Source organism: Onychostruthus taczanowskii, unplaced genomic scaffold (genome assembly GCF_017590055.1).
Source record: "Onychostruthus taczanowskii isolate IOZ18803 unplaced genomic scaffold, ASM1759005v1 scaffold187, whole genome shotgun sequence".
NCBI lineage: Eukaryota > Metazoa > Chordata > Aves > Passeriformes > Passeridae > Onychostruthus > Onychostruthus taczanowskii.
The window spans coordinates 218,420-234,130 of NW_024499095.1; the positions used below are offsets into that span (position 1 = coordinate 218,420).

A 15,711-nucleotide genomic window follows, 5' to 3' on the forward strand; every position below is an offset into this window, starting at 1 on the left:
ACTCCTCCATTTCCAGACCCCACACCCACCAGCAGCCCAGGACACTGCCCCTCCCCAGGAGCATCCCACATCAGGACAACGAGGCTGACCCAGAGCCAGACTTTATTATCCCAGCCACCCCTCAGGGAGCCACAGCAGCCCAAAGCGCCTGGCACCAGAGCTCAGCCAGCCAGCCCACGGCCAGAGGAGGGAACAGATGTGCAGCAGCTCCCACACCCCAGCAGAGACTCACTGCTCTTCCCCCAGGGCAGAGCCAAGGAAATCCCTGTTCTGGTCAGCAGCCTGGAGCTGCTACCACGGCCCAACAACACAGCTTGTGCTGAGCAGCAGGACAGGCAGGCTGAGCTGCTTGTGCCCGTTCCTCCAGAGGGGTCAGAGGGACCCCCCGGGCCGCAGCCCCTCGGGGGGCAGCAGCAGGGCCAGGGCCAGCAGCAGCAGCAGCATGGCGCGGGGCAGGGCGCGCGCGGCGCGGTCGCTCTGCGGAGCCGCGGCGTGGGCCGGCGAGGATCTCCTCCTCCAGGCGTAGTACTCGGCCACGGCCACGTTGGGGTTGCCCTGGGCAGGGTCGAACCACATCTGGATGCAGCGGCCGCTGCCCCGCGGCTCGGGGCTGTAGCTGAAGGAGCCGGACCAGATCTTCTCGCACAGGTCCCGGGCCCGGGGGAACACCTGCCTGAAGGGCCTGCACGCGGAGCCCCAGGGACAGCGGTTGGTTCCTGGGGACACGCACCCGGTGAGAGCACGGCCCTTGTGGCAGAGACAATAGGGACAGGCGCTCGGAAGATCTCGGGCTGTCGCGGAAACCGATAGGGCCCCTCTCTCCCCTGGCTTAGAGAGATAAGAGATAGCCACAGGAAAAGAGGCCAAAGAATGTAACCTCTCCTAACACCGGCCTCTCCCAGTTTCCCTACTAACCATAAAAGGTAAAAGTTAGACCCCAGAGAGCAGAGGTAGAACCAAGGGTATATATATCGATGAGAAAACCAATAAAAGGCTTTTGAACCGTCTGCCATGCTGGTGTCTGCGAGTTCTTAGCCCGAGCAGCCCTGGGGATTTGGGCTGCCGTGCTGTGTTCTGAACCAGGGCGCCGGGCCTTAACCACAAGGCCACAGGCCCTTCCCCCGGCAGGGGCAGCTCACCTGCCCACGGCCACACCTGAGCCGGGCACTGGGGCTCGGCCAGCTGCCCGGCCACCCCGCGAGGGGACAGGGCTCCTGGCAGCAGTGGCACCGTGAGGAAAGGCCCACAGAGCCCACCCACCTGTGGCCCAGTTCCAGCCCTGGTGCCAGTTCTCCTTGCAGGTGAGGGCGTCCTTGCAGTCGTGCCACCACTGCTCGCAGTCCTCCCTGCACAGGGGCACGTGCAGGATCCTCTCCCGACGCCAGCTGCTGTCAGCCTGCAGGACACGGCGTCGCTCATCCTGCGGGTCAAGGGCAGGATCTGCCCCATCCCAGCTCCCCCCAGCCCCTCCCGGGGGCCACAGCTGGTCCCAGAGGAGCCTCAGCCCCAGCACGGATGGGTCGTGAAGAATTCCTTATTCTTCCGTCAGCCAGAGGCCACAAAAGTGATTGGAATCTTTCTACCCTGTGGGAAAAGCTGAGACAGCCTAGATATTGAAGAGAAATCCTTCCCTGGCAGGGTGGGCAGGCCCTGGCACAGGGTGGATCCCTGGCAGTGCCCAAGGCCAGGTTGGACACTGGGGCTGGAGCAGCCTGGCACAGGGGAAGGTGTCCCTGCCATGGCAGGGGTGGCACAGGACGAGTTTTAATGTCCCTCCCAACCCAAAGAGCTCCATGATTCCCTGCTCTGAGCCCACCTGCTCGATCCAGGGCCCCAGGTTGGGTGAGCACTCGTAGAGGCACGTGTCCTGGATGAAGTGGCGCTTGCACTTGGGTGGCATCACCCCGCAGTGGTTCCAGTTGAAGTTGTAGAGGTAGGACTGGTCCTTGTGGGCCTCCAGGCTGGTGTTGGCCGTGCAGCAGGCGTTGTCCTTCCAGGGGGAGCACTGCAACACAGAGGGGACAGGCAGCAGCTCCGGGGGCACAGCCCACAGCCAGCACAGAAGCACTTTGTCTTCTCCAGCAAACTCGTGGTCACTTCGGCCTCAGGAGTGGGCTCTGCAGCAAGGCAGGGCTGGGGGAGCAGGGGATCAGCTCTGAGCAGCAATTGTGCCAGCCCAAGGGACAGAAACAAACACCCCTTCCTCCACTGAGGGGCTGGGGCAGAGCAAGGAGGGTGTTCCACACTGAGGGAGCAGAGGACAGCCTTCCTCCCCTTCCTCCTCTTCCTCCCCTTCCTTCCTCCTCTTCCTCCCCATCCTGCCCTTCCTCCCCGTCCTCTCCTTCCTCCCCTTCTTCCCCATCCTCTCCTTCCTTCCCTTCCTCCTCTTCATCCCTTTCCTTCCTCCCCTTCCTCCTCCTCCTCTCCCTGCTGTGCTCTGGGGGGATAAAGAGGGTGGCACTGAGCTGGCAGACCCCCAGTGCCCCTGCCCGTACCCGGCCATCAGCTGAAGGAGGCAGCACACACTCGGATCTCAGAGCCAGCCCGGCTCCAGCCCCGGGCGAGGCTGCCCGAGCCCCCAGCAGCCCCGGTGTGCAGGTACCCGGCCAGGTGTGCCAGCCAGGTGTGTCAGGCAGGTGTGCCAGGCAGGTGTGCCAGCCGGGTGTGCCAGCCGGGTGTGCCAGCCAGGTGTGTCAGGCAGGTGTGCCAGCCGGGTGTGCCAGCCGGGTGTGCCAGCCGGGTGTGCCGGCCAGGTGTGCCAGCTGGGTGTGCCAGCCGGGTGTGCCAGGCCAGGTGTGCCAGCCCAGCCCAGCCCAGCCCTACCTGCTCGTAGAGCTTGCCCTCGGGGCCCGGCTGGCTCTTGTGGTGTTTGGCATCCATGCAGACGTTCAGCAGCGGGTCCTTCCCCGCCTCGGCAGCCAGCGGCACCAGAGCCACCGCCAGAGCCACCGCCAGCGCCACTGCCATCCCGGGAACCGGCTGGGAGAGAGGGGACAGCGCTGGGAGAGAGGGGACAGAGAGGGAAGAGAGGGGACAGGACTGGGAGAGAGGGGACAGTGAGGGCTGCCATCCCGGGAACCGGCTGGGAGACAGGGGACAGAGAAGGGAGAGAGGGGACAGTGAGGGGAGAGAGGGGACAGGACTGGGAGAGAGGGGACAGGGCTGGGAGAGAGGGGACAGAGAGGGGACAGGACTGGGAGAGGGGACAGAGAGGGGAGAGAGGGGACAGGACTGGGAGAGAGGGGACAGTGAGGGAAGAGAGGGGACAGGGCTGGGAGAGGGGACAGAGAGGGGAAAGAGCTGGGCAGAGACAGGACAGAGATGGGCAGAGGGGACAGCCCAGCAGAGGGGAAAGCCCAGAGAGGGGACAGGGCTGGGCAGAGAGGACAGCCCAGCAGAGGGGACAGCCCAGCAGAGGGGACAGGGCTGGGCACAGGGGACAGGGCTGGGCAGAGGGGACAGGGCCGGGCAGAGGGGACAGCCCAGCAGAGGGGACAGGGCTGGGCAGCAGCGAGGGAGGTGCTGTGGAGCCGGGCACTCCCCACAGCTGGCAGCTCCTCCAGGAGCAATAACACAACACATCCTGATGGCCCCAAGGACACGGGGCAGCCCCCAGCAGGCTGCAAGGCCAGGCACTGCTATCAGCAGGACAAACAGCCCGGAGAGCTCGGGATGAGGAGGGGAGCTCTGGGACACCCGCTCCCTGCGGGGTCCTTCTGCCACCCCACTGCCCAGAGAGAAGCTGCCAGCCCCAGACCTCGTGCAGGGGGAGTCCAGGGATGTCTCTCCTGAGCGTTCAGAGGGGCAGGGAATGCACCAGACACGGCACCCGGTGTGGGCCAGGAGCTGCAGGAGGCCCGTGGTGACTTCAGGACTATGCTAAGACAGGAAAACATTTTATTTATCTGCATCTGAGACTTGGAAACCTGCTCCTGAGGTCTCCAGTGGAGAGCTGAATCATCAAAGAATTACAGAAGGCTGGAAGGAATCTCAAAGCCCATCTCATTCCACCCCTGCCAAGGGCAGGGTTACCTCCCACCATCACAGGGTGCTCCAGCCTGGTCTCATTTCAGCAATTAAAGACATTTCACACATCGTGCCTTGGCCTCCTCTGCCTGCCTAGGGGCTGCGACAAATTTTATAGTCATTTTCTAAAAAAAACCCAGAAACCAACCCCAAACCAATCAGCCAACATCAAGCCTTAACCAAGAAAATTCCTTCCCATTCCTCGTTGACACAGCACAAGGGCCTGAACCAGACACATTGTAAGAAGAATTTTGCAAACCACAGAAGCAAGACAGAGCATTTACAGCATTAAAGTAGCACAAAACTCCCCAGAAAAAGCAGCTACAGGCCTGAGGAGACAGACACAGAAACCTTAGATCTAGGAAGTTGCTAACTTCCATAATAATTACATTTATGCCCCCAAATCAGTGTCAACCTTACCAGCCTGGAAAGCCTGTGCCCTCTCTCCAGCACTCACAAGCAGCTCAGCAGCTTCCTGGGCAGCTTTAAGGGCAAGCTGCTGGCACAGGTGCTGGCCCTGGGGAGGAACTTCCCCCTCTCTTCAGGGAGCTGCGGCTCCTGCCAGTGTTTGTCAGCACAGGGGACAACGTTTGGGTGACAGCCTGGGAGAAATCCAGTGTTTCCTTCCCAGAGCAGGTGTGTGCTCAGCCTGGCCCTTCCCCACAAGCCCTCCTTCCTCCCCTCGCTGGGATCTGCCCTTTGCACGAGGCAGAGAGCCCAGGAGGGGCTGACCCAGGGCTCTGGCTATGGAACAAGTCGTGGAATAAATGCAAAAGGCAGCAAGTGACACACAGGCTGCTGCCTCAGAATGAAAATAACAACTCCCACCACAAACCCGAAGTGCAGGTGCTGAGGGGGAGCAATGCACCTCCTTGGAACACCTGAGCACATCCACTGGTGCTGAGAGCTTCACCAGAGCCCGCGGAAAGCTGTGCCCTGAGTCTTCCTCCTGGAGTCTTCCTCCTGGAGTGCCCTGAGTCTTCCTCCTGGAGCAGCTCTGGGGGCTGATTTGCTCTTTTCTTCACTCACATCACTGCTGTCTCTGTGATGAATCACTTGCCTGAGGAGCCAATCCTTCTAAATTCCATGTGGGAGCACTTTAGGCTCTGGGAGACCCTGCTCTGGTGATCCCTGAGGCTGGAAGAGACCTCCCCACCTTGTCCCCAGCCCAGAGCACTCAGTGCCACCCCCAGGGGACACCTGCAGGGATGGGCACTGCAAAGCTCCCTGGGCAGCCCCTGCCAAGGCCTGAGCACCCTTGCCGCCGGCAAATTCCTGCTGCTGGCCCAGCTGAGCCTGCCCTGGGACCAATCCCTCTGCTCCTGTCCCTGTTCCCTGGGAGCAGAGCCCGAAGATGTCCCCTCCTGGCAGGTAGAAAACAGCTTTGTGCTTGTGCCCCTCACGCTGGAGATGTCCCTGAGCAGATCTCCCCCACCCCTGCTGCCTCCACCAGCAGAGTTTTGCCCCTCGAGGCTCAGGACTGTGGCAGTTTCAGACGCCCTGCACTGTCCTGGCCACGTTTCCTGCTCCTTGCCAGGGAATTTCTAATATCTGGTTTGTTTTTGGAACTGCTGATCACTGAACTGTGTTGTAACATTGTCAGAGCAGTGACAGCTTGTTCCTGAGAGATAATTGTCAGCCACCAGCCTGTCATCTTCCATCTGACGTGTTCTCCCCAGTGCATCACTGTGTGTTCATCTCAGCAGCTTTTCCTTTGAAATCTGTTGTTCTATTGTTCCGTGACTCAGCCGTGCCAGGTGTCACATCCCCCTCTCGTGTAGAAGGGAGCACCCAGGAGCCATAGGTGCCCATGGTCACAAAGGAATGGCAAAAGCCAGAAGGGTCCCAAAAACGAAGCTCACCAGGTTTTATTGGCCAGCTCCACCCTTGGTGTGAAAATGGATGCATGCTTTGCCCCTGCGTTGTAATAGTCAGAGAAATAAAAGAGTGAAATGAAAGAGGGAGGCAGGAGAGTGTGAAAGAGAGATTGGGTAGGAGAGGAGATCACCAGTCCTGGCTCCAGCACTGATCCAAGCAGGGTGGTCCTGGGGCCCTGCCCGGGTGTGGGGACACTTTTTGTAGGAAAGATTCCCCACCCTGGCACCCAGCTTCCTGCTCTTCGTGTGAGCACGCGCAGTCTGCTCTTCTGGGCCTTTCTGGAAACGGCTCCAGGGGCTCTGGGGGCCTCTTGGTGGATCCCTCTCTGCTGGATCTCTCTCAGTCAGCAGCTGATGCCCCTCCTGACCCCAGTGCTGCCCTGGAGCTGTCCTTTGTCTTGTTTGGTCACCAGGGACCAGCACAGGGAAGTTGGCCCCAGGACGGGGCTGCCCCAGGAGGGCACTGCCCCTTCCCGGACACATCCTGCCCTAATCCTGGTTTAACCTCCTTGCTCCAGTGGACAGCAGGAATGTGAGGCACAGCAAGGCTTTTACTCCTTCCTGCCCAGGATTCTGCACCAGGGACCTTTTCAGATTTTTACAGCTGGTCCTGGAGCCATTTGGTGTCATCACACGCTTCGTTGACTTGATGTTTACCCAGACATCATTTGCTGAAAAGCAGAAATCATAGAATCAAAGGAGTGTTTGGTTGGGAGGGACATTAAAGCTCATCCAGTTCCAGCTCCTGCATGGGCATGGACAGCTTCCACTATCCCAGTTTGCTCCCAGCCCTGTCCAGCTTGGCCTGGAACACTCCCAGGGATGGAGCTTGTCCATTTACCTGTGGTTCAGCCCTGAGTTACATTTCCTGTGACCTTTCCCTGCACAGACACCGTGTTCACAGGTGTGTAGATCCCCCCATCTCTCCAAGAAACTTTCCAGGTTGTCCCATGTGAATGCCCAGACCTTGTCCTTGTGCATGGGATGATGCAGAACATAGGGAATGTCTCCCTGTTGTCCTGCCTGTATCCCTGCACACCCCCTTTACCTAAATATGCTGCTTTTCCCCACACCAGACGCTCATTCTTTGCTCTCTTTGTCCCTCCAAGTCACTTTTGTCCCTCTCTGAGCTTGCATTTCCTTAAGTGAGCGCTCCAGAGCTGTTTGTAGCCACGGGGTCTCCAGCAGCAGCCGTGCCCGTCCCTCACTGCCTTGTGCCCCTCTGCTGGAGGCCCTGCCGTCGTGGTGGGCATTTCCCTGCACTACCTCAGTGTGCTGGAGCCTTGAATCTCTGCCCTGAGCACAGAGTTCTGCTGCTCTCCGTGTCCCATCAAAGGCACGTTTGCACCTGGCAGTGAGGAGCAAAGAGCCATCGCCATCGTCCCAAGGAAAGCTGGTGAAAACAAACCCACAGGACAAGTCCACAGGGCAAAGCTGGCACGGCTCGGTTCCCGAGACCTTGCAAATTCAGTACAAAGCCCACGGCCAGCACTGGCCATGCTCTGGGCTGTGGGTGCAGGACCTGGGCCACAGCTCTCAGCCAGGCTGGGCACAGAACCACGGAAAGACGGAAGGGTGGCGAGTTAGGAGGGGTCTTGGGCCTTCAAAGAGACAGGAGCACTTGTTGGTTGGTGTAAGGTTGTTTACTTCATTAATGCATCAGCCTCGAAGGCAAAGAGCTCAGAGTATTAAAGTGCATGCTAAAAAAAGCTAAAAGCTTTCTGGCACAGAATCCTAATGTTTAGAAGCAGCAGCAGCAGCAGCAGCTACTGCTACCTCTTTTGCATCCCAGCACAGGGGGATTTTATTCATAAATCATATAATCAGCTAAAAACACAATCCTAAAACATTCTTCCTACACCTATCCTGGCTTGATTCTAGTGTGTGAAAGCAGTGTCAGTTCTTACCCAGAACCTACACACAGAGTTCTATCTGTTCACACAAATTGTTCTATCTGGTCACACAAATTGTTCTATCTGTTCACACAAGTGGTTCTATCTGGTCACACAAATTGTTCTATCTCTTCTATCTACAAATGCAAGCAATGTTCTGCTATGTTTTCCTTATGTCTGGAGCTAAGTTAATTTTGTGCAAGGTATCACTACTGAACTTTAAACTAGGCTTTAGGGTCTTTTACTGCTACCACAGTCTCTTAAGATATATTTCTACTTACTTAAAACAAAAACTTGCACTCCTGCTTCATGTCTGTGAGGCTTAATATATTTCAGTTTCTCTGAAGGCTCTAGTTCAATCCCTGCATTCCTTTCTATCTCGGAGGGACTCAGAGAGGCTTTTATTTCATGTTTTCTAACAGAAGGGTTTGGGTTGGGAGGGACCTTAAACCCCATCGGGTTCCACCCCTGCCACAGGCAGGGACACCTTCCACTAGAAGAAAATGAAGCTCCAGAGAAGAAAGACATCTGTTCGGTCTCTGTGTCAGAGGGACTCCCAGCTGGCATGGGGAGGGTGTTTCCCTGAGGATTTTGGTGATGGCAGCTCCCGTGGGAGGCTGAAAGCCTCAAGGCTGCCGGAGGGGCTGAGGGTGCCACTGCAGCCTGGGACAGCTGGGCACTGATCACTCCCTGCCATGGAAACGGGTGCTGGGCTCATTTGGGAGATGGGAGGCTGCTTGGAAAGTCAATCCCGCAGAATTCAAACACCCAGCTGAGTCACAGCAGCTCCTTGCTATCATGAACCAGTCTGAGCAGGAATAAACCAGTGCCTGAGGACAGACTGTGCTGTGGCTTTGGGCCTGAGCAGACCCGTGCCACAGATTTTGGGTTCAATTTCATTACAATCCAGATGAGGACTACCTGACCAGACAGGAGAACTGGAGAAGGGCCTGGGTGGTGGTGGGTGCCAGTGAGCCCAGGGTCACCAGGAGACCTTGCAGGAAGGTGCTGATCCCTGGTAGTGGGGCTCTCAGGCTGGGCAGGGCTGGGCACAGCGGGCAGGGCTGGGCACAGCGGGCAGGGCTGGGCACACCGGGCAGGGCTGGGCACAGCGGGCACGGCTGGGCACACTGGGCAGGGCTGGGCACAGCGGGCAGGGCTGGGCACAGCGGGCAGGACTGGGCACACCGGGCAGGGCTGGGCACAGCGGGCAGGGCTGGGCACACCAGGCAGGGCTGGGCACACTGGGCAGGGCTGGGCACAGCGGGCAGGGCTGGGCTCACCGGGCAGGGCTGGGCACAGCGGGCAGGGCTGGGCACACCGGGCAGGGCTGGGCACACTGAGCAGAGCTGGGCACAGCGGGCAGGGCTGGGCACACCAGGCAGGGCTGGGCACAGCGGGCAGGACTGGACACATCGGGCAGGGCAGGGCACAGCGGGCAGGGCTGGGCACACCAGGCAGGGCTGGGCACAGCGGGCAGGACTGGGCACACTGGGAAGGGCTGGGCACAGCAGGCAGGACTGGGCACAGCGGGTAGGACTGGGCACACCGGGCAGTCCCTGCCCAGGCTCTGGGACACGGCTGGGTGTCCCAGTCCAGCACAGTGATGGGCTGCAGGTGCTGCACGGGCTGGGGGGGTTTATTTCCAATCCCCCTGCTTTTCCACAAACCAATCAGCAATGCTTTAGCGTGCACTACCATTGTGATAACAATTTTGAGATTTAATGTTAAAAAAACTTCTCACTCGCCTGCCACTGCACAGATTCTCATTCCACTCAATAAAACTTCTATACTTACTGTATAGAATGATGCCCCGGGCTACTTTCACCATCAAGGAAACTACCAGAAACCACAGGGAATCCAGCAACAGATCCCCATTTTTTAAGAGAAACCTCCAAAGAAACCCAACAAGCTTAATAAATAGTAGCACCCACCATCTCCCCATGTAGAAATCTTGGCAGGGAAAATGCCCAGAAAAGGCCAAGGTGTTCTTTCAGAACTCATATACTTGACAAGATATTCAATACTTGACAAGATGTATTCCAAGCACAATTTCTCCACCTCTGAGGAGCAGGGCCTTGAACACCTGCACCTCCCACACCTGTGCTGAGCTAATCCCCAGTATTGCGCAGTAATCAGCCTCACAAATTCACAAATTAGTGAAAAATTCTTCTCCCACTGCTGACAGTCTCATGGCCAACATCTGCTTCTAGTCCCACTGTCACGACTCCAGTTGTGTACAGAGCAAAAATCGGGTCAGTCCTGCTCCACCAGAAAGCTGCAGGAAGCCAAATGTGACCCCACAGTCACGGCATGAGCTGGGCTGGAGCTGGGGGCCTGTGCTGGTGGCTCACAGGGGTGGTGGGGCCACACAGCTCAGAACGACAGCAGAAATTATGTTAAAATTGAAGGGCAAGCTCATCACCTGGTGCCAGCTGGAATCACTGCACAGACATGGGTGATAAAATTCCACCTGAGAGTTGTGAATTCTCACAATGATCAGAGCCCCAGGCTGGGCCAGGGCAGGCTCAGCTGGGCCAGCAGCAGGAATTTGCCCATGGAAAGGGTGCTCAGGCCTTGGCAGGGGCTGCCCAGGGAGCTTTGCAGTGCCCATCCCTGCAGGTGTCCCCTGGGGGTGGCACTGAGTGCTCTGGGCTGGGGACAAGGTGGCCATGGGGCACAGCTGGCACTGCCTGGGCTGGGAGGGCTGTGCCAGCCCCGGGGATTTGGGGATTCTATTCTACAATTCTCTGATTCTGTGGTCTTTAGGGTCCCTTCCAATCCAAAGCATTCCATGATTCCACGGCTCTGTGTATGCCATTTTTATGGTCAGATGTGGAGTTGTGCTTTGCACACTTTGTGTGGTTAATTTGGAGAAATGCCCATACCCTGAGTGATGTCACTGCATAAATATTTGAACCAAACACAATTTCCTCTATTGATTTCCCTCTCACAAAAAGGTCTAATGGAGAACGAGGCTGTGCCTGCTTTCTTTGCTAAAAAAAGAATGAATAAATACCTCAATAAAGTCTAAAATATTCTACAGCAGAGTGCTGGATATCCACGCTATTGTGCCAGGGATATCAGCAATTTCCATCAGTTAATTAGAGAGCAGAGCCCGCAGGGATCACAGGGATCAGGCAGGGGTTATCAGTGAGAACAGTTATTCTTGTGGGCACAAAGGGAAGTTAAAGATTAACCAGAAAAGCAAATGCAGCTCTCAGAGATTGGCGGCTTTAAGGACCAGGTCTGTGGGTCTGCAGAGGAGCTGACAAGGGAGGGAGGTCCCACCTCGTGGTGGGATTCCTGATGCAGCATCCCACACAGACTGGGTAAGCTGTGAGACCCACCACGAGGTGGGTTTGCCACAGGGCCACCTGGGGCTCCCAGGCACAAATGTAAAGAGAATCATGGAATCAGGAAGTGGTTTGGATGGCGGGGACCTTAAGGATCATCTCCTTCCACCCCTGCCATGGCAGGGACACCTTCCACTGTCCCAGGCTGCTCCAGCCCCAGTGTCCAGCCTGGCCTTGGGCACTGCCAGGGATCCAGGGGCAGCCCCAGCTGCCCTGGCAATTCCATCCCAGCCCCTTCCCACCTGCCAGGGAACAGTTCCTCATTCCCAAGATCTCATCCACCCCTGCCCTCTGGCACTGGCAGCCATTCCCCCTTGTCCTGTCACTCCAGGCACTTGTAAATAGTTTTTCTCTATCTTAGAGGTCTTTTGCCACGTCAGTGATCTCGTGATCCTTGGCGCAGGCTGAGGCCACAGAGTGATGGGGGCAGCAGGGACTGGAGCACCCCTCATCCCCATCCCCATCTGCATCCCACCTCCCTTATCCTGCATCCACATCTGCATCCCATCTCCTTCATCCTGCATCCCACCTCCCTCATCCTGCATCCACACTCACCTCCTGCATTTGCATTTTCCACATCCCCACCTGCCTCTTGCATCCTGCAGTTGCCTCCTGCCCCAGGATTCTGCATCTCATCCCATCTCCTGCCTCCACATCTGCCTCTCTCACCCTGCATCCACATCCTGTGTCCACATCCTACATCCCACATCTCACATCCCGCATCCCACATCCCGCATCCCACATTCCGCATCCCACATCCCACATCCCACATCCCATATCCCGCATCCCACATTTCACATCCCGCATCCCACATTTCACATCCCGCATCCCACATTTCACATCCCTCATTCTACATCCCACATCCCGCATTCCACATCCCGCATCCGGCATTCCACATCCCGCATCCCACATTTCGCATCCCACATCCCACATCCCGCATCCCACATCCCGCATCCCACATCCCACATTCCACATCCCACATTCCACATCCCACATCCCGCATCCCACATCCCACATTCCACATCCCACATTCCACATCCCACATCCCACATCCCATATCCCACATCCCACATCCCATATCCCGCATCCCACATTTCACATCCCGCATTCTACATCCCACATCCCACGTCCGGCATTCCACATCTCACATCCCTCATCCCACATTTCGCATCCCACATCCTGCATTTCACATCCCCTATCCCACATTCCTCTTCCCTATCCGCACCCCACACCTGATCCCCATCCCACAATCTGATCCCCACACCCCGGTCCCGCTCGGGCCGCAGCCCCGGCAGAGGGAGGCATCGAGCCGCGCTCCGCCGCTCGCCCCGCGGGCCGCGCTCCGCCGGTCCCGGCACAGCGCAGGGGGCTCTGCCCAGGGGACCCCGGCCCCGCACCTTCCCTCGCAGGGGCAGACGGCAACCCTCTGGGATCCCCAGCTACCCTTGAGGCTCCCGGTTACCCTTGGGGCTCCCATTACCCTCTGGGATCACCAGTTACTCTCCAGACTCCCCAGTTACCCTCTGAGCTCCCCAGTTACCCTCGAGGCTCCCAGTTACCCTCGAGGCTCCCATTACCCTCTGGGATCACCAGTTACTCTCCAGACTCCCCAGTTACCCTCGAGGCTCCCAGTTACCCATGGAGCTCCCATTACCCTCTGGGATCATCAGTTACTCTCCAGACTCCCCAGTTACCCTGCAGGCTCCCAGTTACCCACGGGGCTCCCCAGTTACCCTCGAGGCTCCCCAGTTTCCCTCGGAGCTCCCCAGTTACCCTCGGGCCTCCCAGTTGCTCTCTGGGCTCCCAGTTACCCTCGGGGCTCCCCATTACTCTTGGGGTTCCCATTACCCTCGGGGCTCCCCATTACCCTCGGGCCCCCCATTACCCTCGGGGCTCCCGTTACCCTCGGGGCTCCCAGCTGCCCAGGAGGGCTCCCGCCGAGGCAGAGGGGCTCAGCAGCCAGGTCTCCTGAGCACCAGCACGGGAGATGTTGTTCCAGGAGCTCGGGCTGCCCCAGCCTGGCCATGAGCAGGTGCCTGCGGAGGGGTTTGGGCACAAGGGAAACCCACAGCGTGTCTCCTCAATGCCAGAGCCAGGGGCTGTCCGGGGACCCAAGGGCTCTCCTGTGGGTTTGTCTCTCTCCTTTTTGAGCCTGGGGAAGCCTCTGCCACCCACGGTGTGTCCCAAAGCTCCTTCCCATGGGATGGGGTCTGAGGGGGAGGACAGGGGGTCTCACCTGTGGACAGGGCTCTGCCAGGATCTCCAGGCAGAGATTGTCAGAGAAGTGGCACTTGGGGACATGGAACTGGCAGTGCAGGGGGCTGGAATGAGATGGCCTTTCAGGTCCCTTCCAACTCAAAGCTGTCCGTGATTCTGTGATTCCCAGTCCAAATGGGCCAGCTGAAGAGGCTGAGCTGCAGCACGCCCAGCAGCCTAATTAGTGCCTGCTAATTGTGGGATGACAGTTGTTTCCTACTGGACTGTTGTTCCCAGTATGCAGGCGGTTCAGCCTGAGCCAGGCAGAACGCTCCAGGTGAAGCAGAGGCAAAAGCAGGGAGGACAGAACTTGTGTCATTTTAAAGAGAAACCACCTGGTTTCTGGTTACAGGCTGAGCCCAAAAGCCAGGGTTCCGTAAAGGTCCCTTGGCAAACCCGGGAGCTGCTCCTGTGTCAGCTCCTGTTTGGGACCCCAGCCCAGGTGTGCAGGGTGACCCTGCCAGGCCCAGACCCCTCTCCTGCTGTGACCCCCATCCAGCCCCTCACACACACGGGACCAAGCCCGGATGGCCGGGGATCACGGACTGCCTAGGGCCTGGTGGCCAAAGGATGTCCCCAAGAGCTGTGCATGTCCTCAGAGCCACCACAGCAGCAGTGCCCACGGGGGCATGGCCTGCAGCACCGGCCCTGCTGCTCCTCAGGGATGGCCCGGGCAGGACACGGCCCTCACCCGCCTGCTTCCATGGAGGATGGCAGGACACGGCCCTCACCCGCCTGGTTCCATGGAGGATGGCAGGACATGGCCCGCACCCGCCTGCTTCCATGGAGGATGGCAGGACACGGCCCTCACCCGCCTGCTTCCATGGAGGATGGCAGGACACGGCCCTCACCCGCCTGGTTCCATGGAGGATGGCAGGACACGGCCCTCACCCGCCTGCTTCCATGGAGGATGGCAGGACACGGCTTCACCCGCCTGGTTCCATGGAGGATGGCCGGGGATCACGGCTTCACCCGCCTGGTTCCATGGAGGATGGCAGGACACGGCCCTCACCCGCCTGGTTCCATGGAGGATGGCAGGACATGGCCCGCACCCGCCTGCTTCCATGGAGGATGGCAGGACACGGCTTCACCCGCCTGGTTCCATGGAGGATGGCAGGACATGGCCCGCACCCGCCTGCTTCCATGGAGGATGGCAGGACACGGCTTCACCCGCCTGGTTCCATGGAGGATGGCAGGACATGGCCCGCACCCGCCTGCTTCCATGGAGGATGGCAGGACACGGCTTCACCCGCCTGGTTCCATGGAGGATGGCAGGACATGGCCCGCACCCGCCTGCTTCCATGGAGGATGGCAGGACACGGCTTCACCCGCCTGGTTCCATGGAGGATGGCAGGACATGGCCCGCACCCGCCTGCTTCCATGGAGGATGGCAGGACACGGCTTCACCCGCCTGGTTCCATGGAGGATGGCAGGACATGGCCCGCACCCGCCTGCTTCCATGGAGGATGGCAGGACACGGCTTCACCCGCCTGGTTCCATGGAGGATGGCAGGACATGGCCCGCACCCGCCTGCTTCCATGGAGGATGGCAGGACACGGCTTCACCCGCCTGGTTCCATGGAGGATGGCAGGACATGGCCCGCACCCGCCTGCTTCCATGGAGGATGGCAGGACACGGCTTCACCCGCCTGGTTCCATGGAGGATGGCAGGACACGGCCCTCACCCGCCTGGTGCCATGGAGGATGGCAGGACCCGCCTGGTTCCATGGAGGAGGCAGGACACGGCCCTCACCCGCCTGGTTCCATGGAGGATGGCAGGACACGGCCCTCACCTGCCTGGTTCCATGGAGGATGGCAGGACACGGCTTCACCCGCCTGGTTCCATGGCGGTGGGCACTCTGCAGCCCCAGAGCAGAGAGGAGCCGGTGCAGAGCCATGCCCAGGCCCTGGCCCCACTGCCCACTCTCCAGCTCCAGAACTGGGGCTTTCCAGGCCTGCTCCTCCCCAGCCATCCTGGTTCCCTGCAGGGCTGACCCGGGCCTGCACAAAGCGGATAGTTTTAACGTGGGGGAAGGCTCTCCCGTCCTCCACAAGCTCTCCAACAACCATCCCCACATCACACAGAGAGGAAGGAGGAGGAGAAAGTCATCTTCAGGCAGCAGCACCTGACACGGCCAGTGAGAGCAGCACAGCTGCAGTGCAGCGTCCGCCCCGAGAGACAGGAGCTGCCAGAGTTCACCCCTGCCTGCCCCGAACCCTCTGCGTGCCCCATCTCTGTCCTCCCTGGCCCCAGCTCTGCACAGCCTGTGCTGGATGCTCAGGGGGGCCGGGGAAGTGCCTTATC

At 59.1% G+C, this 15,711-nt stretch overlaps 1 protein-coding gene across 8 annotated transcripts in view; it reads right to left on the bottom strand.

Moving 5' to 3' along the window:
* Window positions 1-15,711, bottom strand: part of LOC121334242 (folate receptor gamma-like) — a 21,625-nt gene continuing 5,914 nt past the window's right edge. For 2 of the 8 annotated variants that reach the window (XM_041401197.1, XM_041401196.1), the window contains exons 2-6: window positions 6,123-6,574; window positions 2,824-2,979; window positions 1,817-2,005; window positions 1,261-1,396; window positions 1-828 (exon numbers count right to left, since the gene is read on the bottom strand). In XM_041401197.1, coding sequence (XP_041257131.1) covers window positions 275-828; window positions 1,261-1,396; window positions 1,817-2,005; window positions 2,824-2,979; window positions 6,123-6,386 — 1,299 coding nt within the window. In that variant the 5' untranslated portion in view covers window positions 6,387-6,574 and the 3' untranslated portion in view covers window positions 1-274. Of the gene's footprint in view, window positions 829-1,260; window positions 1,397-1,816; window positions 2,006-2,823; window positions 2,980-3,757; window positions 5,281-6,122; window positions 6,575-15,711 lie in introns of those variants that run through there. The other 6 variants (XM_041401202.1, XM_041401201.1, XM_041401199.1 and 3 more) reach the window with 6 other exon arrangements.